The sequence below is a fragment of the Aegilops tauschii genome, chromosome 6 (assembly GCF_002575655.3).
Source record: "Aegilops tauschii subsp. strangulata cultivar AL8/78 chromosome 6, Aet v6.0, whole genome shotgun sequence".
NCBI classification, from domain to species: domain Eukaryota; kingdom Viridiplantae; phylum Streptophyta; class Magnoliopsida; order Poales; family Poaceae; genus Aegilops; species Aegilops tauschii.
The window spans coordinates 329,616,328-329,640,030 of record NC_053040.3 but is presented as its reverse complement, the minus strand read 5'-3'; the positions used below and the strand labels follow the sequence as shown (position 1 = coordinate 329,640,030).

At 49.0% G+C, this 23,703-nt stretch overlaps 1 protein-coding gene across 3 annotated transcripts; it reads right to left on the bottom strand.

Moving 5' to 3' along the window:
- Window positions 1-14,765: 14,765 nt before the first annotated feature.
- On the bottom strand, window positions 14,766-18,502 carry LOC109776148 (photosynthetic NDH subunit of lumenal location 3, chloroplastic). Of its 3 annotated transcripts, none has more exons than XM_020334813.3 (3): window positions 18,291-18,502; window positions 15,986-16,260; window positions 14,766-15,163 (listed from the first exon to the last, which is right to left on the bottom strand). In XM_020334813.3, exons 2-3 carry the CDS (start codon window positions 16,235-16,237, stop codon window positions 15,056-15,058), a joined length of 360 nt encoding a protein of 119 aa, XP_020190402.1. In that variant the 5' UTR covers window positions 16,238-16,260; window positions 18,291-18,502; the 3' UTR covers window positions 14,766-15,055. The 3 variants fall into 3 exon arrangements, with proteins under 3 accessions (XP_020190402.1, XP_020190403.1, XP_020190404.1); XM_020334814.4 differs by having other exon boundaries at window positions 15,986-16,263; window positions 18,291-18,458; XM_020334815.4 differs by lacking the exon at window positions 18,291-18,502 and adding an exon at window positions 17,832-18,033.
- Window positions 18,503-23,703: the final 5,201 nt, after the last annotated feature.

Genomic DNA, 23,703 nt, shown 5'->3' with positions numbered 1-23,703 from the left:
TTAAGCGCTACCTCGCAGAAGGAAAGCCCTCATTCTTCACCATTTCTGAAGATGGCACCCTATACTTCAAGGGCCGCCTAGTGGTGCCATGTACAGAGAAAAACCTGGATATGACACAGGAAGTTATGAAAGAAGCTCATGATACGCCTCTAAGTATCCATCCGGGTAGTACAAAGATGTACCAAGATATCCGTCAAAGATTCTGGTGGTCTAATATGAAGCAAGACATTGCTCGTTATGTTGCTGAGTGTGACGTTTGCCGTCGTATCAAAGCAGAACATCAAAGGCCTGCTGGAACTCTGCAACCTATCTCTATTCCTGAATGGAAATGGGACCATGTTGAGATGGACTTCGTCACTGGATTTCCCAAATCGCAGAAAGGTAATGATGCTATTCTTGTCGTCATTGACCGACTTTCCAAAGTTGCACATTTTCTGGCAGTCAAAGAAACGATCACTGCTAGCCAGTTGGCAACGCTCTATATGTCCAGGATTGTTTCACTCCACGGTATTCCATTGGTTATCAGTTCAGACCGTGGTAGCTTATTCACTTCAAGATTCTGGGCAAGTTTCCAAGAAGCAATGGGAACTCATCTGTCATTCAGTACTGCGTTTCATCCTCAATCGCAAGGACAAGTTGAACGCGTCAATCAAGTTCTCGAAGACATGCTTCGAGCTTGCGTTATTTCCTTCGGCAAGAAATGGGAGGAATCTCTCCCGTATGCTGAGTTCTCTTATAATAATAGCTATCAAGCTAGTCTGAAGATGGCCCCCTTCGAAGTGTTATATGGACGAAAGTGCCGAACCCCTCTGAACTGGTCAGAAACTGGGGAACGTCCACTCTTCGGTCCGGATATTATCCAAGATGCCGAAGAACAAGTCCGCATTATTCGCGAGAATCTCAAGACTGCTCAGTCACGTCAGAAGAGTCAGTATGACCGTCATCATAAAGACATGGTCTATCAACCTGGCGAAAAGGCTTATCTTCGAGTCACACCTATGAAGGGTGCTCACCGCTTCGGGATCAAGGGCAAACTAGCTCCTCGCTATATTGGCCCATTCACTATTCTCGAAAGGCGTGGAAAAGTGGCATACCAACTGGAGCTACCGCCGAACCTTTCTCAGGTTCACGATGTGTTCCATGTGTCACAGCTCCGCCGTTGCTTCAAGGATCCAATCCGAGCTGTGGATCATGAAGTGCTCGAATTACAGCAAGACCTCTCCTATAAGGAGCATCCGGTCCGCATTCTCGACCAAGCTGAACGCCGCACACGTCAGAAGGCGATCAAGTTTCTCAAAGTCCAGTGGTCGCACCATTTTGAAGATGAGGCCACTTGGGAACGAGAGGATCGTCTGCGCGAAGAATACCCCGCACTGTTTCCTTCTACCTCCTAAATCTCGGGACGAGATTTCTTGTAGTGGAGGAGATTTGTAACACCCTGAGAATCATGCTACAGTAACCCCCTGTGATTAAGCTAATCATGTTGCTAAACAGGGCTTGATCACATTTGAATTACCTTCCTTTCAAACTCCTAGCTCAAACTTCAAATATAATTAAAGTGAAAAATAAAAGTTTTCAAAAACTCAAACAAAAATGTTCTGTGGGTGCTAAATAATACACTGGCAATTATGGTGGAGAAAACTCCTTTTTATAAAATGCCTAAATACTTTAAATGAAATAAAACAGAAAAGGAAATAAACAAATAAAAAGAAAACAGAAAACAGAACCCAGGCAGAGAAAAAGAAAAAAAGGGGAAAAGGGCCCGCTTTCCCCCCACTGCCCCCCCGGCCCAAACTGGGCCGCACCCCCGCGCCCCCGGCCCAGCCCACCTCCTCCCTCGCCCCTTCCCTGTTCCCCCGACCCGGTCGGAACAGGGGCGCGCTGCCGCCCGACCCCCTCGCCGGCACCGACGCCGGAGGGGATAAGGTCGCCAGCTCCCCCGCCTCCTCGGGCCTCTCTCCCACTCACCCCCGCTCTCCCTCTCGGCCCCCGCGCCTCCCCCTTCCCTCCCCCGGATCCGCGCCGCCCCCCCCTCTTCCCCACGCCCGACGCGCTCGCCGCCGTTCCCCTCGTTCACGCGGCCACCGTGCCCCACTCGCCACCTCGCCGTGTCGTACGACGTCGCCGCCCTCGACTACACCCCCTCCGCCTCTCCGTCGAAGCTCGGAGCCACTGCATCGGCCTCCCCGAGCTCGCCTTCATCTTCGGGCGCCGGCGACCCCCTTCTTCCCCGGCGACGACCTGCTGCTACTAAGCCACCCACGGGCCTTTCTTGCGCCGCGCGGTGAGCTCCTCTACCTCCTCCCCCTCTCCGTTAGCTCGCTCGCGCTCTGTAGCTGCTTCCCCGCGCGCGCCCGAACGCCACGCCGCGGAGCTCGCCGCCGGCGTGTCTCCGGTGACCAAATGGTCACGGGCGTTGGCCCGCTAGCCCGACCGCACCGAGCCGCACCCGCCTAGGTAGTTAGTTCGGCCGTTCGCGCGCTCTAGCGTAGCTTCCGTCGGGCACCCGTAGCACCTCGCCGCCGGCGAGTTCGTAGCGCTCGTCTCCGGACGTTCCAGCCCCTCTGACCACCGCCGTTGGACGCGCGACGTCGAGCCGCGTCGAACGCGCCCAGCCACGCCCCCGGAGACCCCCTGTACGTGAAACCCGTACCCCTCCCGAGCCGCGCCGCCGTGCGTCTGGTCGCCGGCGTTGCTCCGGCGCCGGCCGCCGACGTGGCACACCTGGGGCCACCCCCTGGGTCACTGCCAGTGGCCCCCACGGTTCCCAGTTGACTGGGCAGGCCCAGTCACTGACATGCGGGCCCCGCCGCAAAAATTAAAAAAAAAGAAAATGTTTTATAAATAAAAATAATTAGTTTAATTAATCTCTCACTGACAGGTAGGCCCAGTAGTTAATTAACTAAAAACTAATTAGTTTAATCCTCTGTTAACCCACTGTCTATGACAGGTGGGTCCCCCTTGTCAGTTTGACCAGTCAACCCGGACTGTTGACCGCTGACGTCACTCATACGTCATGCTGACGTCATATCCCTTTTTCTGTTAATTAAATAATTCCAGAAATTCAAATAAACTTTGAAAATTCATATCTTTTAAACCGTAACTCAGATGAAAATGTTTTCTATATGAAAGTTGCTCAGAACGACGAGACGAATCCGAATACGCAGTCCGTTCGTCCACCACACCTCCCTAACCTATCGAACTAGCAACTTTCCCCCTCCGGTCCGTCTGTCCGAAAACGTGAAACATCGGGAATACCTCCCGGATGTCCCCCCCCCCCTTCACCGGTACCACCTACTGTCGCGTTAGGACACCCCTAGCACCGCTCACTGTCATGTCACGCATCGTCATGCTTATGTTTGCATTGTATTTACTGTTTCTTCCCCCTCTTCTCTCCGGTAGACTACGAGACCGACACTGCTGCTGCCCAGTTCGACTACGGAGTCGACGACCCCTCCTACTTGCCAGAGCAACCAGGCAAGCCCCCCCCCTTGATCACCAGATATCGCCTACTCTCCTCTATACTGCTTGCATTAGAGTAGTGTAGCATGTTACTGCTTTTCGATATCCTATTCTGATGCATAGTCTATCCTTGCTACTACTGTTGATACCTTTACCTGCAATCCTACATGCTTAGTATAGGATGCTAGATTTCCATCAGTGGCCCTACATTCTTGTCCGTCTGCTGTGCTACACTATCGGGCCGTGATCACCTGGGCGGTGATCGCGGGTATATACTTATATACTATATACATGACACATGTGATGACTAAAGTCGGGTCGGCTCGTAGGAGTACCCGCAAGTGGATCTTTGTGGCGGAGCGACAGGGCAGGTTGAGACCGCCTAGGTAAGAGGTGGGCCTGGCCCTGGTCGGCGTTCGCGGATACTTAACACGCTTAACGAGATCTTGGTATTTGATCTGAGTCTGGCCATTTGGTCTATACGCACTAGCCATCTACGCGGGAGTAGTTATGGGTATCCCGGCGTCGTGGTATCAGCCGAAGCCTTCGTGACGTCAGCGACTGAGTGGCGCGCGCCGTGTTGGACCGCTTTGACGTAACCGTCGTGATCGTGTGGGTTGCTAGGTCTGCTCGCGGCCGCGTTCGCAACGTGCAGGTGTGCATAGGGCGATGGGCCCAGACCCCTGCGCGCTTAGGATTAGACCGGCGTGCTGACCGCTCTGTTGTGCTTAGGTGGGGCTGCGACGCGTTGATCTTACGAGGCCGGGCATGACCCAGAAAAGTGTGTCCGGCCAATTGGGATCGAGCGTGTTGGGTTATGTGGTGCACCCCTGCAGGGAAGTTTATCTATTCGAATAGCCGTGTCCCTCGGTAAAAGGACGACCCGGAGTTGTACCTTGAGCTTATGACAACTAGAACTGGATACTGAATAAAATACACCCTTCCAAGTGCCAGATACAACCCGGTGATCGCTCTCTAACAGGGCGACGAGGAGGGGATTGCCGGGTAGGATTATGCTATGCGATGCTACTTGGAGGACTTCAATCTACTCTCTTCTACATTCTGCAAGATGGAGATGTCCAGAAGCGTAGTCTTCGACAGGACTAGCTATCCCCCTTTTATTCTGGCATTCTGCAGTTCAGACCACTGATATGCCCCTTTACACATATAACCATGCATATGTAGTGTAGCTCCTTGCTTGCGAGTACTTTGGATGAGTACTCACGGTTGCTTCTCTCCCTCTTTTTCCCCCTTTCCTTTCTATCTGGTTGTCGCAACTAGATGTTGGAGTCCAGGAGCCAGACGCCACCGTCGACGACGACACCTACGGCACTGGAGGTGCCTACTACTACGTGCAGGCCGCTGACGACGACCAGGAGTAGTTAGGAGGTCCCAGGCAGGAGGCCTTGCCTCTTCGATCGTTGCTACTTTTGTGCTAGCCTTCTTAAGGCAAAACTTGTTTAACTTATGTCTGTACTCAGATATTGTTGCTTCCGTTGACTCGTCTGTGATCGAGCACTTATATTCGAGCCCTCGAGGCCCCTGGCTTGTATTATGATGCTTGTATGACTTATTTATGTTTTAGAGTTGTGTTGTGATATCTTCCCGTGAGTCCCTGATCTTGGTCGTATACATTTGCGTGCATGATTAGTGTACGGTCAAATCGGGGGCGTCACACAGTGACTATGGAGAACCATCACTATCTCATCTGGAAGATTAACTCCCATTCGATTCAAGCGATTGTGGTACTCAGACAATCTGAGCACATGCTCAACGATTGAGCTTTTCTCCCTCAGTTTGTAGGCTTAAGAAACTTGTCAGAGGTCTCATACCTCTTGACGTGGGCACTAGTCCGAAATCCCAATTTCAGTCTTCGGAACATCTCATATGTTCTGCGACGTTTCAAAAACCGTCTTTGGTGCCACAATTCTAAACCGTTAGCATTACGCACTGAACTATCACGTAGTCATCAAAACGTGTATGTCAGATGTTTCGCAACATCTACAGACGACGCTGAGGTTCAGCACACCGAGCGGTGCATTAAGGACATAAGCCTTCTGTGCAGCAATGAGGACAATCCTCAGTTTACGGACCCAGTCCGCATAATTGCTACTACCAACTTTCAACTTAATTTTCTCTAGGAACATATCTTAACCAGTAGAACTAAAGCGCAAGCTATGACATAATTTGCAAAGACCTTCTGACTATGTTCATGATAATTAAGTTCATCTGATTAATGAACTCCCACTCAGATAGACATCCCTCTAGTCATCTAAGTGATACATGATCCGAGTCAAACTAGGCCGTGTCCGATCATCACGTGAGACGGACTAGTCATCATCGGTGAACATCTCCATGTTGATCGTATCTACTATACGACTCATGTTCGACCTTTCGATCTCTTGTGTTCCGAGGCCATGTCTGTACATGCTAGGCTCGTCAAGTCAACCTAAGTGTTTCGCATGTGTTCCGAGGCCATGTCTGTACATGCTAGGCTCGTCAACACCCGTTGTATTCGAACGTTAGAATCTATCACACCCGATCATCACGTGGTGCTTCGAAACAACGAACCTTCGCAACGGTGCACAGTTAGGGGGAACACGTCTCTTGAAATTTTAGTGAGGGATCATCTTATTTATGCTACTGTCGTTCTAAGCAAATAAGATGTAAACATGATAAACATCACATGCAAATCATAAAGTGACGTGATATGGCCAATATCATCTTGCGCCTTTGATCTCCATCTTTGAGGCGCGGCATGATCACCTTCGTCACCGGCATGGCACCATGATCTCCATCATCATGATCTCCATCATTGTGTCTTCATGAAGTTGTCTCGCCAACTATTACTTCTACTACTATGGCTAACGATTAGCAATAAAGTAAAGTAATTACATGGCATTTTCATTGACACGCAGGTCATACAATAAATTAAGACAACTCCTATGGCTCCTGCCGGTTGTCATACTCATCGACATGCAAGTCGTGATTCCTATTACAAGAACATGATCAATCTCATACATCACATATATCATTCATCACATCCTTTTGGCCATATCACATCACATAGCATACACTGCAAAAACAAGTTAGACGTCCTCTAATTGTTGTTGCATGTTTTACGTGGCTGCTATGGGTTTCTAGCAAGAACGTTTCTTACCTATGCAAAAGCCACAACGTGATATGCCAATTTCTATTTACCCTTCATAAGGACCCTTTTCATCGAATCCGATCCGACTAAAGTGGGAGAGACAGACACCCGCTAGCCACCTTATGCAACTAGTGCATGTCAGTCGGTGGAACCTGTCTCACGTAAGTGTACGTGTAAGGTCGGTCCGGGCCGCTTCATCCCACGATGCCGCCGAATCAAGATAAGACTAGTAACGGCAAGTAAAATGAACAAATCATCGCCCACAACTACTTTGTGTTCTACTCGTGCATAGAATCTACGCATAGACCTGGCTCATGATGCCACTGTTGGGGAACGTAGCAGAAATTCAAAATTTTCTACGCATCACCAAGATCAATCTATGGAGTAATCTAGCAACGAGGGGAAGGGGAGTGCATCTACATACCCTTGTAGATCGCGAGCGGAAGCGTTCAAGAGAACGGGGTTGATGGAGTCGTACTCGTCGTGATCCAAATCACCGATGATCCTAGCGCCGAACGGACGGCACCTCCGCGTTCAACACACGTACGGAGCAGCGACGTCTCCTCCTTCTTGATCCAGCAAGGGGGGAGGAGAGGTTGATGGAGATCCAGCAGCACGACGGCGTGGTGGTGGAAGTAGCGGGATTCCAACAGGGCTTCGCCAAGCGCAAGCGGGGAGGAAGAGGTGTCACGGGAGGGAGAGGGAGGCGCCAGGGCTTTGATATTGCTGCCCTCCCTCCCCCCACTATATATAGGGCCAAGGGAGAGGGGGGGCGCAGCCTTGGCCCTTCCTCCAAGGAAGGGTGCGGCCAGGGAGGAGTCCATCCTCCCCAAGGCACCTCGGAGGTGCCTTCCCCCCTTAGGACTCTCCCTTTCCCTTATCTCTTGGAGCATGGGCCTCTTGGGGCTGGTGCCCTTGGCCCATATAGGCCAAGGCGCACCCCCTACAGCCCATGTGGCCCCCCCGGGGCTGGTGGACCCCCGGACCCCTTTCGGCACTCCCGGTACAATACCGATAAAGTGCGAAACCTTTCCGGCGACCAAAATAAGACTTCCCATATATAAATCTTTACCTCCGGACCATTCCGGAACTCCTCGTGACGTCCGGGATCTCATCCGGGACTCCGAACAACTTTCGGGTTACCGCATACTAATATCTCTATAACCCTAGCGTCACCGAACCTTAAGTGTGTAGACCCTACGGGTTCGGGAGACATGCAGACATGACCGAGACGACTCTCCGGTCAATAACCAACAGCGGGATCTGGATACCCATGTTGGCTCCCACATGCTCCCTCGATGATCTCATCGGATGAACCACGATGTCGAGGATTCAATCAATCCCGTATCCAATTCCCTTTGTCAATCGGTATGGTACTTGCCCGAGATTCGATCGTCGGTATCCCGATACCTTGTTCAATCTCGTTACCGGCAAGTCTCTTTACTCGTTCCGTAACTCACATCATCCCGTGATCAACTCCTTGGTCACATTGTGCACATTATGATGATGTCCTACCGAGTGGGCCCAGAGATACCTCTCCGTTTACACGGAGTGACAAATCCCAGTCTCGATTCGTGCCAACCCAACAGACACTTTCAGAGATACCTGTAGTGCACCTTTATAGCCACCCAGTTACGTTGTGACGTTTGGTACACCCAAAGCATTCCTACGGTATCCGGGAGTTGCACAATCTCATGGTCTAAGGAAATGATACTTGACATTAGAAAAGCTCTTAGCAAACGAACTACACGATCTTGTGCTAGGCTTAGGATTGGGTCGTGTCCATCACATCATTCTCCTAATGATGTGATCCCGTTATCAACGACATCCAATGTCCATGGTCAGGAAACCGTAACCATCTATTGATCAACGAGCTAGTCAACTAGAGGCTTACTAGGGACATGGTGTTGTCTATGTATCCACACATGTATCTGAGTTTCCTATCAATACAATTCTAGCATGGATAATAAACGATTATCATGAACAAGGAAATATAATAATAACCAATTTATTATTGCCTCTAGGGCATATTTCTAACACAGGCATCAAAATCATGGATTCGGCCTTAATGTCCAGAGTCTGTATAAGAGAGAGGAGCCTATCCTTCTCAATCTTATACACCCCACTAAGGTGCTTAGCCCAACCCCGCAAGAAGCTTCTCAAATTCCTAATCTTATTTTTCCAACGCTCAACCGCAGTCCTCCCTCCTACACCCTTCGCCCATTCCCTAGCGATCAGGTCCAAGAACCCTTCGCGTTCGAACCAGGCCATCTTAAAAGAAAAGGTGTTTTTGTTTCCCACATGGTTCGGCTCCCCTGAGTCGACGAACAAGGGTGTGTGATCGGAAAAACCCCGCGAAAGAGCTTGAACCGTCACCAGCGGGAACTTCTGTTCCCACTCCACACTCGCGAGAACTCGATCAAGCTTTTCGTAAGTCGGGTTGGGCAAAGAATTAGCCCAGGTAAACTTTCTACCAGAAAGCTCTATCTCCCTCAGATCCAAGCTTTCAATAATAGTATTGAACATGAACGACCACCTGCCGTCAAAGTTATCATTATTCTTCTCCTCTCTCCTCCTAATGATGTTGAAATCACCCCCAACTAAGATTGGAAGCTGCTCGGACCCACAAATCCAAACAAGATCCGCCAAAAACTCCGGTTTAAGCTCGGGCTGTGCGGCACCATAAACCGCCACCAACGCCCAGTTGAAACCATCAACCTTAGACCTGACTCGAAACTTAACCGCGAAGTCGCCCATCACTACACTACGGACTTCAAGCGAATCACATCTCACACCCAGCAAGATACCACCCGATCTTCCTCGCGGAGGAAGGCAATGCCAATCAAAATCAACACCACCCGCAAGAGAGGAGAGAAACTGGGGCGCAAAGTTGTCTCTACCAGTTTCCGATAGAGCAATAAAATCTAAACGATGCTCCAGAGATGCCTCAGCAAGAAACCTTCTTTTAGGCAAGTCTTTCAGACCTCTGCTATTCCAAAAGATTCCTTTCATCACTCATCATGAAATTTTTTAGTAGTCCTAATCCTAGCACTCCTACGAACTGCAGAATCGGGATAAATTTTCCGTTTCCACTTGCGCTTTGGTTTACTAGGTCCTGACTCCCGATCCTCATAACCGGGCTCAGCGGAGCAAACAACTGCATTATCTATGGGCATATCATCGTCCTCAGACTCATGATTGGAGGGTGCTAGATCCACACACATATTATCAAGCACTCTGACCCCTAATGCATCAATCTCATTATCATTCATGGGTTTAACCGCGGCAAGATTACAAATAGTCTCTAAGGCACGCTCCACCTCCAAATCTAACAAATCATTCACCGAATTGGAAATCTCACTATCTGTAGCCCCAAGTGAAACTCCTAATTGGTTTGCATTATTTATAATTTCCTCATTAGAAAATGCAATAAAGAATTAGATATGTTGACAGACATACCAGTAGAGATCTCAGCATCATGAAGCTTGGCCGCCCTCATAACGCACCTCTGCTGCATGTCATCGACCTCCGGAACCTCCTGAATGCGAGCACTCATCCGCCTCCCCGTCGAGGCCGGGTCCGGGATCCCGCCAAAAGCAACGACCTCCTCCCTAGTAACTCCTCGCGCTGAAACCCGCGAAGGGTCAACCAAGGTTACCGGAGGAGGCGGCTGCGGGCTCCCATACCCCTCGGACAAGTGCCCCAAGCCGAGACCCATAGCAACGGGTACGCTGGGAGGGAGGATGGCGGGGACCGCCTGCCCTAGCCCTCCTCCCGCCCCACCCTTCGGCGAAGAATGGGTCGTCGTCATCGCAGGAGACGCGGTCCTCCTGACCGCCGAAAAGGGAGGAGGAGCCAGGGCCACCTGCCCCAAACCCCCCACCCCCAGCGTCTCTGAAAGCGCGGGTGCCGCCTCCACGACCGGAGGAGACGCAGTCCTCCTTACCACCGACGAGGAAGGAGGAGTCAGGGCCACCTGCCCCAAACCCCCCCTCCCCCGACGTCTCAGAAGACGCGGGCGCCGCCACGACCGAAGGAGATGCGGTCCTCCTGACCACCGACGAGGAAGGAGGAGTCAGGGCCACCTGCCCCAAACCCCCCTCCCCCAACGCCTCAGAAGGCGCGGTCGCCGCCGCCACGCCCGAAGGAGAGAGAGCTGAAGCCGCCTGCCTCGGGCCCCCTCTCCCAGCACCCGCCGATCCCGCCATGACCAGCGATGCCGACGTCGGGATAGTGAAGAGGGAAGTCGAAGCCACCTGCCCCGAACCCCCTCCCCCACGCCCCACCTCAGCCACAACCGTTATCTCCGGAACCTCGACCTCAGGTGAAGCAACCACCGGCTCCCCGTCCCCAGAGCCAGCCAAAGTCCTCACGGACGATGTCCTCGCCAAGCATCCAGCCAGGGCCTCACCGGCATCCTCGAACTCCAGCAAAGGTAGTGAATACTCAAACACATCATCAGAATCTACCCGGTCACTCCAAAGTCTGGGAGGGGCAGAGGCTGGCTCAAAGGACCCAAACCGCAACGAAGTCATAGGCACCGATGGTGAGGGTGCCAGCTCAACCCCGGTCCCATCCCCGGACTGAGCCACAGGACGAGAGCCGTTAGCCCCCTCACGAGTCGACTCATCAGTCGGTGCCCCCTCAGCTCCCGCACTGTCGTCCCCCTCGTGCATATCAACATCATTCCCCATCAATGCCTCGGCAGTGAATCCTACCAACGCATTACAGTAGCACACGCGGGAAAATATCAGGTGCTCCCAAGCTTGGGTACTCCCGATGCACAATGTTTTTAAATGTTTCAAAAAAATCTGACAAAAAGTGTGAATGTTCATAAGGTATGTGACTACACCCCTAAAAATTTCTGGTCCAAACTCGAAACGCACATTAACAAACAAAAATGTGAAATCCAGCATGAATAGCGTAAAGAAAAGAGAAATGACAAAAGGCAACATTGACACTATTCACATCCGGATTTCACTTTTTTGTTTCTCAATATGCATGTCGAGTTTGGATATGAAATTTTGAGGGGTTGTAGTCACATTCCTTGTGGATGTTCATATTTTTTCCGGATTTTTTGCAACATTTAAGAATTATTTTTCTGAATTTGGAGCACGGGAGTACACCAAGCTTGGGAGCACATGATACTTTCCCCAGCACACGCATGGTTCATCCAGCTGCCGCGGCCGACTCCTCCCAAGTACTGCCCGCTGTTGGCTTGCTCACATCGTGCGCTAGCTTGACGACCCTAGCATCCGTTGCTAGTTTGCCCCTGTAATCAGTCCATGTAACAGAAGGGTCAGATTAAAACAAGAACACACGAGACCCGACTCATCGCTGGAAGAAACCTACCACGCCTCCGCCTAGCTACAGCCGCCGCCTCCAAACAAACTAAGATTGTCTGCTTCCCGCCGGCGCTGGTGCCGGTCCGTCCCGTCTCCGGTGGCCTTTGGGTCATGGAGGCGGAGTGGATCTCAGCCCTTGCCGGTGGGAGGGCTCCATTTTAAAATCTGTTTTTGAGCTTTGTTAGGATTTGTGTCCTGCTCAGGAAGGCGAGACGGCGGCGGGTCCCTGAAGATGGAATAAAGGTCTCCCCGCCTAGCCCCCGTTCCGGTGACGCGTCTAGCATCATCGGTGGGCGTGTGGAAGTGCGTCTGCAGCGGATCTGTCTTTGGTGGATTTGCTCGGATCTGTTCGTCGTTCGTCTTCGTTCGTGTGTCTTCAGGTTGGATTCTTTTGATCTACACTCTTCATCTGCGACGGTTGCTGTTCTGGTGCGTTGGTTCTAGGGGGCCTTAGCACGACGACTTTTCGACTGTCTACTACAACAACGTTTGCCCGGCTCCGGCGAGGGAGGGGCGATGACAGCGGCGCGCCTTCGGCTCGCTTCAGTGCTTGTAATTGTCGCTAGGTGGTCTACGGATCTGGATGTAATTTTTATTATTTTTAGTGTTCGTTGTACTACCATGATTGAAGATGAATAGATTGAAAGTTTTTCCCGATAAAAAAATTAAAACAAGGACACACTCACGCGAAGACACCAGAACCAACTGGAGCTGCAAACTTGCAGAAAGGATCTTCAAACAATGAAGAATACAGTCACGCCCCTGGAGGCTCCAAAGACAGCCGCACGCATCTGGCCGCCGCCGCCGCGGTCGACGCTGCGAATCCATCCGTGAGCAGGAGAAGCACCTTGCAGGAATCTGCACTGTGTGAGATGCAACGGAAGCCACTACGAACGGAGGCAGCAAACTGATGAATGCTATCGGCCGGGAAGACACCCCGCGCTCCACCGCCCTGGGTCTCCTTCTCCGGCGAGAAGGGCCACCAGATCCCCCGTCCAGCTAGCTACAAACCGGTCTCCAGAACCGGGCATCTGCAAGTCGCGGTGAACCAAACCTTAGCCGCAGCACCTGTACAACTCCTCACAAGCCCATTGACAGCTCCAGGGCGAGAACCATGGAGGCGGGGACGGGGCCGAAGGACAAAAGGACGATGTCGTCACCGCCGCCTCAACAGCATCGACCAGACCACACAGACCCATAGGCTCCTCGCTGTCGCCAGCGAGACGGAGCAGTAGCGAGGACCACTTTATTGGACGCGACGGCGCTGCCCAACCAACCCCTATCTACATGCCGGCGAAGTCCAGGGGCTCCCCCACGCCTCCTGGCAGCCATCGAAGAGGAGCGGCGAGATTGACGGCGGAAGAACCAAAATCGCCTCCCGGTCACTCCCTCGACTGAGCGGAGAGGATAATGACGTTTCTCCATAAGTGAGGCGGGTTGCCTCCAGTGCGTTGGATAGAGATCCGATGGTCTAAAATGCTGGAGGGCAGGCACACCATCACCACCAACTGAAAATTTTATAGTACTCCCTCCGTTCACTTTTGTAAGACCTTTTAGACATTTAAGACCGCACCTAAAACAGTTCAATTTCAGCTGTCCTAAAGGACTTACAAAAGTGAACAGAGGGAGGGAGTAGTAGAGATAGAGATACACCGTCGGCTGGAGTTTGAAAAATACACTCAACGGTAATGAAAAGGGATGTCTGCAAGAATGCAAAGGCCTCGTCATGCAATGCTTTGAAGACCGCAATAGTCACTCACCACTATCTATGAGATCTAGAACCCGCTGAAAGAACATCGGTTGAGGCATCATCCAACCAGTGGCGGAGCTTGAAGCTCATTGATGGAATGAGCAGGCTGGGTGGGCCAAACAAAAAGAAAGGGCCCGTGGGCTGGTTTTCCAAGGTCCAGAAGTAAAAAAAATAAGTCCAAAAATTTGCAAATACTGAGCGGACCACGGTCTATTTGGTCTTGCCATAGCTCCACCGGTGGTGCATCCAACATAATGCAGGCTTGTAATCCTTCACCACCAATCCAAAGGGTTCTAGAAACGGGGTCTTTGCCTCCCATTGCTTGACACACCTACTACCAAGAACCGAAGAGAGTCAACAGGCTCTTGTCGACCCATGCTGCCAGGAGAGAAAAACCAAGGGAAAACAAATTCCTATTAAATCCAAGAACAAAGAAAGGGCAGGTCTCCACTCCTCTGGTCAGAAAGGGCGGGTCTCCACTCCTCTGGCCGCCTACGATGCCGGTTGCGTGAAGAACCCTAAGCGCTGGGGCGTAGTGAGACATCTAATAGCTTTTCAATTGTTAAGACACGTATCAAAATTGATGCCAAAGCTTTGCTACATTGCTCATTGCTAGTGTGCCCGCGGTTCCCATTCATTCCTGGTGGCACGTAGTGTTTTAAGAGGTCAAATTGGCCGAACCAGTACCGCAGTATCATCGACTGGAGCAACCTGCTATGATCAAATGATTATTATCCCTGGCGCTGGCTAAGGGCCCGTTCGGATCGTCTCCTGCAGCCAGCTTCAGCGTCTCCCCACAAAATCGGGCCATCAAACAACTGCCCCGAACAGGCTTCAGGCTCCCTTCCTGGGCTGCCAGCCCATGCAGCAGAACTTGGAGCGCCGAACGCTCCTGGCTCCCGTGGGAAGCTGGCTAGCGCTGGCTCCCACGAGAAGCTGGCTGCGCGGGAGCCAGGCGAGCTCCCGAACGGGGCCTAAATTCCATGAAATTTGGCAACGATTTCCGTCAGGTAAACGCGGACATATAATTAAAATCAGAAACAAAACAGGAGAAAACTTTGCTGGAGATAACCACACGCTAGGTATTATTTCTCTTGCTCTGCTTCAACCGCGGAGATATTTGGACCATGTATGTACACAGGTGCTCTAGCCAGTGCTCATCTGGAAAATGCCCATGTGAGTTTCAGGCACATACGTTCCTTACATAAAGACTCATCCCTCTGCAAGAGTTTCTGTCACGACTCCATCCTTTCCTTGCTATCCAGAAGATGCAAATGCTGTGTCTGCTTGATCCTGCCTCACAGCATCGCATCGCAGTACAGGGCCACATGGCATGAGCCCAACATGCTACTGCGGCGGCGCAAGGGCCGCGAGCAACTCACGGAGAGCCTGAGCGGTGTCATTGTAGCACATCTTCACGACGGGGACGCTTCGGCTCGTCACCGCATCGCCCAGCTGCCATTTGTGCAGGATCAGTTTTATGTCAAAAGCATCAAACACGTCCACAAAATAAACAAACAAACTGAACAGACCACTTCTGTGTCGTTCTACAACTTAATTCTGCACGCAAGGACTCAACTACAGAAGTTTGAGATTTTGTATGTTTTCATCATGACCAGTTTGCCGCATTGCTAGTTGAGCGATCTGAACAAAATGCAATCGCATTTATTGCATGATCTGAGTGAAGAACCATACAAACTTGGTAAAGGGGCACAAGAATGATCTGCGATTGAGACATCTTGAAGATCTAATTGGTACCTCATGATATGGGAAATCGAGGCTGAGAAGGTTCTCTAACTCTCAAGAGTCAAGAGTACTATTCTCATGTACTTTTACTCACAGTTAGAACTTACTAACAGTGGAACCAGTGGTTCGTAAATATGACATAAACATGCCAAAACAAGGGTAATTTAAAGCAGTTTAACTTCCCATGGACACTGGTTATCAGAGTTCAGAAACAGCATCCACATTGAAAAATTTCTGAATTTGCTACATGATATATAAGAAGGAAATTCTTACACAGTTAAGACCACTACAATGATTGCCAAAAGAAAAGGACCACTACCATGTGTGTGGTGAGAAATAGATCGTATTTGTTTCTAAGATTGACTCATAGGTGTGCCTAATATAATAAATCTTAGTAAGTGCACACCTGGCAGGTGCCTCGATAAGAAATTTGTAAAATAAGTGTCGTGCGCTGTATTTTCAAGTAAATCATCTTGGTTTGCTTGCAAGAAAATCTACCGAAATTTAAGGGAGAAGACAACAATCAATCACCTCATCCGTGCAGTAGAAGAATTTGTTGGCGAGAAGGGTGAGCGCCTTCCTGCGCTCATCGTTCTCACTTCGGGAGATCACACGGCTCAGATCAATGTACAAGAAGGTCGCCTTCAGCCGGAGGTCCCTCCAGACCAAGTCCCATGAGTCATCGTCCAGATCAGTCACCAGATCCTCCTCCATCGACAGAAGTTGGCCGGCGCAGCTCTTGATCCGGCAAACACACCCCTTGAGCTCCATCCCTTCATCCATTGCTGCTTCTGTGTCCTTTGCCCCTGCTTGCATATGACAAAATATCAGAGCCAATGATGTGGATGTATTTATGGAAAGGCAAAAAGAAACTGATTCTTGGAGCATGTCTAGAAGCAACAGATGTCAGCATGTGCATCACAGGAAAGAGGCCATGTAATGCAGCAAGGGCAAAGTGGTCAGTGCAGAACACCACAAGATTGGCTAAGGATGAGACCTTTCTCAACGTTGCTGGGCATATTAAACAAGACAAGAGAAAGGACGAAAAGGGAAGCCAAATTCGGCTACCTTGTCTATCTTCAGATATCATCAAGGAAGGTGGCAGCACAAGAAGCTACCACGAATTGCCCCAAGGAAAACATGCATCTATGAGAGAGATAATCACAAGTGTTACCCTTTTTTTCGGCGAGAAACCGTCACCCTTTGCAACCATAAGAATTCAGAGGGCAAGGAGAAGGTCAGAAACTTGGGAAATGAGATAGGGGGACATTATAGTGTGCCAATATAGACTACGGAAACTAAGTAATAAACTTGGGCTTCTGTTATTTATTTCAGAAAATTATAAAGAATGGAGTAAAAAAGTATATAATGACAAAATAGATATGCAAACAAATATCGTAGTACAAGTTTGATATTTCAGAAATGACGTATTTATCACCCATGAATTCCCTAATAAATGACCATTCTTTCAACCCTCTATTTTGAACTTTTTAATATCATCTATCCGCTGTTTGACAACAACGTCGGATCGTTACTTTCAAAGTTTCTCAACAAAACATCTTGGATTCAGTACTGTTTCCCCATTCAATACTGTTTTTCTTAATTATTTTGGTACATACTTTAAGTGTCAGAAAGTTTAGATTAGTTGACCTCACAGCCACAGGGTTTTGGTTCTAGCTCGGCCACTGTCTGTATGACTATGACATCATGAAAATGACAGTCTCACCTGCTTATCAAACGTGGAACGTGGGTGGAAAGCACAAATCTTTACTCTAAACTCTAAAGTAGTTTGCGCGAACTGACAGTAACATTCTCAGTGGGAGGTGCAGTGTAATATGTTTCAAATGCTAAGCAAGTCAAAAGGAGAAGAGTTTGGTAATGTCAATGAGGGGGGCCACGGAAAGGTAAAGCGCACGAATTAGCTTACTAAGTAAGTACTACTAGAAACAGGGAATGGATCAAACTGTTGTAGTTAAAAGATCAATACGACGATCAGATATTCAGATTAAACGCGTCTACTAACTCTCCATTTGACAATCATTCCTTCAGAGTTCTTTTGAACCTCGACAAAACATCTTGGATTTATAACTGAAATAAAACAAAAGGTTGACTGACGGAAGTTGGAAATCGCTACGACTTTTCTCGCAGAACAAAAGGGACCATTCGTAGCAGAGAAGAAAGAATCTCAACGGGACGAAAAGGAGCGGCATGAATGAACTCAACCCAATCGATCGAGCGAGTCTGATCGAACAGGATCAGGATCGGCCGATCGGATTCAGCTTGTTCCAGATCACGGCGAGAGAGAAGCAAACGAAACGGCATTAGAGGCGAAGCAACCAACATAGATTCCCTTCCCCCCAACAGTGGCTCCACTTACCAGGAACCAAATCAGGCTCTTCTCAGTTCCCCTCTCCCCTCCTCTCCTTCCCCGATAAATGCCAAGAGACTGGGTGGGTTAAACGGATGACCCCACAAGAAGGAAAATAAAAAGATCTTCAAAAGATGTGGAAGGGGGTGAATTGTTGCATGATGAAGGGGAAATAAGGCGAGGAAGCTGGCTGTTCTTAACGGAAGACGCCTCAAAAAAGTAAAAAAATTAAAAATTGGCCCCTTATTTGTCCCTAAATTTAAGGCTCAAACGATAGTCGAGGTTAAATAAATGGGGGGAATTTGGAGCAGCAACGCCTGCTTCCGCCGCTGTTCCCGTCCCACTCTGTCAGCCCCTCCTCCATTGCAAATCGACCGATTAAATTAAATCCCAGCTGGTAATGTCAATTAGGTGCAGTGCAGGAATAAGCCACGAGGTGCGGAGAAACAAGGAGCGTGCGTGGCGTACCTCGACCTCGACGGCGTCGGTAGAAGAGGAGGGAGGGAGGGGAGGGGGCTCCTCTCCTGCTGCGCGGTCTCCTAGGCACCAATACTGAGAGAGAGAGAGAGACCACGATCTAGTACGACGGGGACGACGAGCTTTATGTTGGGCGTCAGTTTTATTATACTCCTATATGCTACCCTGCGTACTGTATCTGGTGGGCACGGCCAAAGTCGCTAGCTAGGACCGATTATCTGTTGAGAGGTGGCGATGCGAAGCCTCCCCAGTCCCCATGCATTTGTCACTGTCCCGGTTTGGGTGTCGATGGGGGGGGGGGGGGGGGGGGGGGGGGGGGGGGGGGGGGGGCACGGACACGTCTTGTTTGGAAACTGTAGAATCCATTTTCAGATTAGTTTTTTTTCTTTTCTTTTTGAAAGGGTGGTAAAAGTTCCGCCTCATCTTTTCGGTCAACAAGCCGACAATGCGGCGAGAAGCCTCTAGACTACTTTCACGGCCTGACTGACCTCAGGTGTTTGGCGTTCGTCATCGTCCAAAGCACGGCTTTATTCTTAAATCTTACTTGTTATGGCATTTCGCATGGAGGAGACATTCTTAACCATCTTTGCATTTCTCTTGTTTCGAATTTTCCACGGAGCCAACATGATGAGGGAAACGATCCCCTTCCTCGGATTTCCGTTGATGTTGACGAGGGAGTGCCACCAATCTTAAACTGGATCGAGATTGTTCTAATCATCAGTGTGCATCTCAAGAAGCCCAAGCCATACCCTAAGCTCATTCCAAACAATGCCTCGTGAAGAATATGTGCCTGTATTTTCAATTCTCTTTTCCACAGGTGGCACAATTAGGCCCACCCCCCTCCCCTCCCCGTGTTGCAAGCGGTCGGTCGTTTATAATTGGTCTTGGAAGATGAACCACACAAAGATTTATGTCTCGGAGGAGGCCAGTTACACCACACGGTCCTCTTCATCAATGAGGAGTTCGAGGGCTCAAGATGCTTGTGGTACGCAAAAGATGCCAAGTTCACTCAAGGTGTTGAGGTTCCAAAAATTACTACCCTAAGCGATAATGTGGACTTCATGTAGATTGAACCATAACTCAAAGAAAAATCAACGATGTGTTGCACCGTGAGGCATAGATTTATAATAATGTTGGCAATCTGAACCTCATTCTCAAATAGCGTTCTAAACGGTTAGATATTTGCTCTTGGAAATTGCGGAGTTATATCTTTTGGCTTATGCACCCAAGCCACAACAAGAGCCGGACGGGGGCAGTTTCATCATTGCCAATTGAGCACGGTGCTTTCATAAAATAGGACCACGTCATGGTCATCACAAGGGTGTCCAAAAACCACCCAAGCAAAATGGATGGGAGGGGGTCTCCCCGACTTTGCATCAAACTTTTTGGCATGGGTTCAACGACGTAACAAATGGTTGACTAACGTGGTGCACGATAGGCACAGAAAACGTAAGGTGATGGCTTTCATCATCGTGCTTATCTCTTGAGAAATTTGGAATGAGCGTAGTGTGAGGGTCTTCAACAACATATCTACGTCCTCTTCCCATCATCTTCTCCAAAATCCGCAATGAGGTGCGCAACTAGGTGTCGGTGGGGCGACATATTTGTGAATATTATGCCGAGAAGTAGGCTTTTAAATTTTGGTCTTCGGGCTATAAGACATTTTTAAACACTCTCTTACTTAATGATGCGGCTAATCTTTTCCCCTTTTCATAAAAAGGGCAATTTTACCATGGCCAATGGAGGCATGGTTATTTCATAAAACATGTCCATGTCATGGTCACCACAAGGGTGTCCAAGACCCACCCATCCACAAGGGGGTCTTCCCAACTTCACGGCGAACTCTTGATATGGTTTTAATGACATCAAAAGTTGATGTACCGGCGTGGTGCACGACGACACAACTGGCGTGTCACATCATGCTTGTCTGTGTTGAATTATAGATGGGCCTTGGGCTCATATAAATAATAATTCTTGGTTAATCTCTAAGGCTCATGTAGGTCGTGCAAGGTGGTGAGAAGTTTAGTACCACTTCACAAGTGGAGGAGAGCTGACACCCCTTTATAAGGGTTTCTCATCCACGTGCTATGGGGAGCTTGAGAAGCGGAGCGTGCTAGGAAACGTAGTAGAAAACAAAAATCCGCGCCCTACGCACACCCAAGATCAACATGAAGACGCGGAACGGGTTGTGTCACGATCGTTACCGTCACCGAGTTGCAGCGGAAGAAGAACATGTCGGTGTAGATCATACTTGGAGTCCCTCAAACCGTCGATGAACGATCCCGCAAACTGCCCACGAACTGTCCCTCAAAACGAAGGCCGAAAGCGCAACCTCTCTACTTGGTTGCAAGCGTGCAACCTTCACGATCTGGCAGCGCTTCGCCATGCAGAGCTAATCGTTGCCGGAGAATTAGAGGGAGGATATTAGAACCACACGGGGATTCTAATTATGAGGATTAGTCTAGCTCTAATTAGTCAAGTAGAACCAACTAAAACTAGAAGTAGAAGAACTAGAGGAGGCTCCAAAACTTGTGTATCAAAAGAGCACCAAACCTCAAGTATATATAGGTTATAGGGGAGAGGGAGGGCTGCCACCAAGGGGAAAGGGTCCCCCTTGGTGCGTCGGCTAGAGGAGGAGGAGTTGGACTCCTCACCCACTCCTATTTCGGCCTCCTTCCTTAGGGAAGGGGGCGCTTCCCCCACTTGGGCCCTTGTGGCCCAAGTTGGCTTCCACCTCTTGGCCTTTCAAGGCCCGTTGATATTAAATTAAATATAAAATTCTCCTAAATACTTTTAGACCATTATATATATATATATATAGTTTAACATCCCCGGAAACATTTTCCACCTATATATTATTTATCGATAATACGCGGTATTACCCGTATTCACTGAAACCCTTCCGGTGACCCCGAAACGCTTCCGGGTCCTCTTAGAACTATTCAGATTATTAATGAAACAATTCCACAAATATGTTTTCATCACTCTCGTCCTAATAATGCTCAGAAGATCGTGATTTCCTTAATCTTATGAGCCCGTTGTATGATCGAAAGTATGTCTAGATGGGGGGTCATTAGACTACTTGACCAAATAAAACCTAACTTTTTCCCAATTTTAGTTGTAGGCAGATTTTAGCATGTCAAGCAACACCCTACACATGCAATTCTAAGAGTATAGCAGCAAAAAGTAAGACATTGCACATGTAAGTAAAGGAGGGGTTTGGAGAAGGCAAATGTAATGGGGATACACGATGATTTTTGGCGTGGTTCCGATAGGTGGTGCTATCGTACGTCCATGTTGATGGAGACTTCAACCCACGAAGGGTAATGGCTGCGCGAGTCCACGGATGGCTCCACCCACGAAGGGTTCACGAAGAAGCAACCTTGTCTATCCCACCATGGCCATCGTCCACAAATGACTTGCCTCACTCGGGCATATCTTCACGAAGTAGGCGATCTCCTTGCCCTTACAAACTTCTTGGTTCAACTCCACATCATGTCGGAGGCTCCCAAGAGACACCTAACCAATCTAGGAGGCACCACTCTCCAAAATGTAATAGATGGTGTGATGATGATGAACTCCTTGCTCTTGTGCTTCAAATGATAGTCTCCCCAACACTCAACTGTTTCTCACATATTTGGCTATGGTGGAAGAAGGATTTGAGTGGAAAGCAACTTGGGGAAGGCTAGAAATCAATATTCAAGTGGTAGGAATGGAATCTCTTGATCTCAACACATGAGTAGGTAGCTCTCTCTCAGAAAATGAGTAGTGGAAGTTTAGGCACGTTCTGATGGCTCTCTTACTAAGTAAGAGGGGGTGGAGGGGTATATACCCTCTGCACAAAATCCAACCGTTACACACTTTTGACCCAACTCAGTGGCACCGATCAGAATTCTCGGTGGCACCAACCTCTGTAAAAGATATGAATGTTGGAGGTCTTGGTTGGACCGATTGGAAATATGTCGAAAGGACCGATGTGCAATGGTAAAGGCAAAACCTCGCTTCGGTGGTACCGATTGCATCATCTCGGTAAGACTGAAATAAGTGCAATAAGCAACATAAGGTTGGCAAGCCATCTCGGTGGCACCGATCGCAATACTCGGTGAGACCGAAATAATTGCAACAGGCAATAGAGAGTTGGCAAGGCCATCTCGGTGAGACCGAGATCCATATTGGTGGATCTGATTTGTTAGGGTTTGGCTATGGCAGTGTCCAGATGAACTCGGTTGGTCCCGATAGGTATGTTTCGGTGGGACCGAGTTGGAATGTAGGTTTTTGGACAGATTTGGATAGAGAAAGTGGCTAAGGGTTTTGGAGCAATATCACTAAGCAATTGAGCAAACAAATCATTATCAAAACCTCATCCCCTTTCAATTGTATTGGCTTTCCTATGGACTCAATGTGATCTTGGATCACTTAACCAAAAAAGTAGAGTCTTGAGCTTTTGCCAATCCATGTCCTTAGCATTTTGAGGGGTCCGGAGTCACTAATCCTTGCCATGCCAATCACTGAACTTCCTGAAATCTTTAACTTGAATGGATGTTAGTTCAATGAGATATATGTTGTTATGAATTAACAAAACCACCCGGGGATTAGTTGCGCTTTCACCCGTAGATTCGGTATCTCATAAACATGAACGAAACCGTACGTTCAATGACCGACAACAGAACCGTGGACGTCCATGTTGATCCCTATGAGCACACGAATGATATTCGAGTGAACCTTTGGTTATCATGTGATGTTTCCTTTGCTTCGCGGTACTTTACAAAACTCGTGATGCATCGGCATCCTCCTAAGTCATCACACACTTACCATACCGAAATCCTTGTTACCGGTTTTGTTCTTGTTTCTTGTTATTATGTTCCAGCATCCCCGTGAAGTAGTCACGTGTGTCTGGCCAGACGATGATGGATGCCGTCACACCGAGAGGGCCCTAAGAATATCTATCCATCGCCAGAGGAGCAAATCCCGCTCTCGAGCTATCTAGTCCCTTGTCAAACTTTATGATGAGCCTGTAAGTTGTCGTTATGATAACTGTGTTACAAGTGACGTTTGAGAAACCCCGAAGTCCACCGTACGGTAAGAAGTGACTACGATACTCTCATGATCTAAGGAGCAAAATCACATGTTAACACTCTGTGTTACTACAATTGATTACAGATGATATTATGTCAATTCATAGCAAACAAGTTTGGGTCGATTCAATACGATTGTTATTCCGACGTCATAATCTCAATGTTGTTTTAGGACTATCGTTACACTTAAAGATATCCTAAGATCCGGAAAACGTGATCACCAACAACACTTGAGCTAGTCTTAGAGGCGAGACTAGGAACCTTTATTTTATCCATTTATCATTTCACACGTGCATATGAGTTTTCCACTGAATCGCATATTCCAGGAT

Bases quoted from the DNA above. Each gene is read 5' to 3' on its own strand.
- LOC109776148 (XM_020334813.3), bottom strand. From the start codon at position 16,237: ATGGATGAAGGGATGGAGCTCAAGGGGTGTGTTTGCCGGATCAAGAGC. The intron at 15,164-15,985 runs GTGATTGATTGT...CACAAATGGCAG, and splicing joins TCTTCTACTGCACGGATGAG to CTGGGCGATGCGGTGACGAG.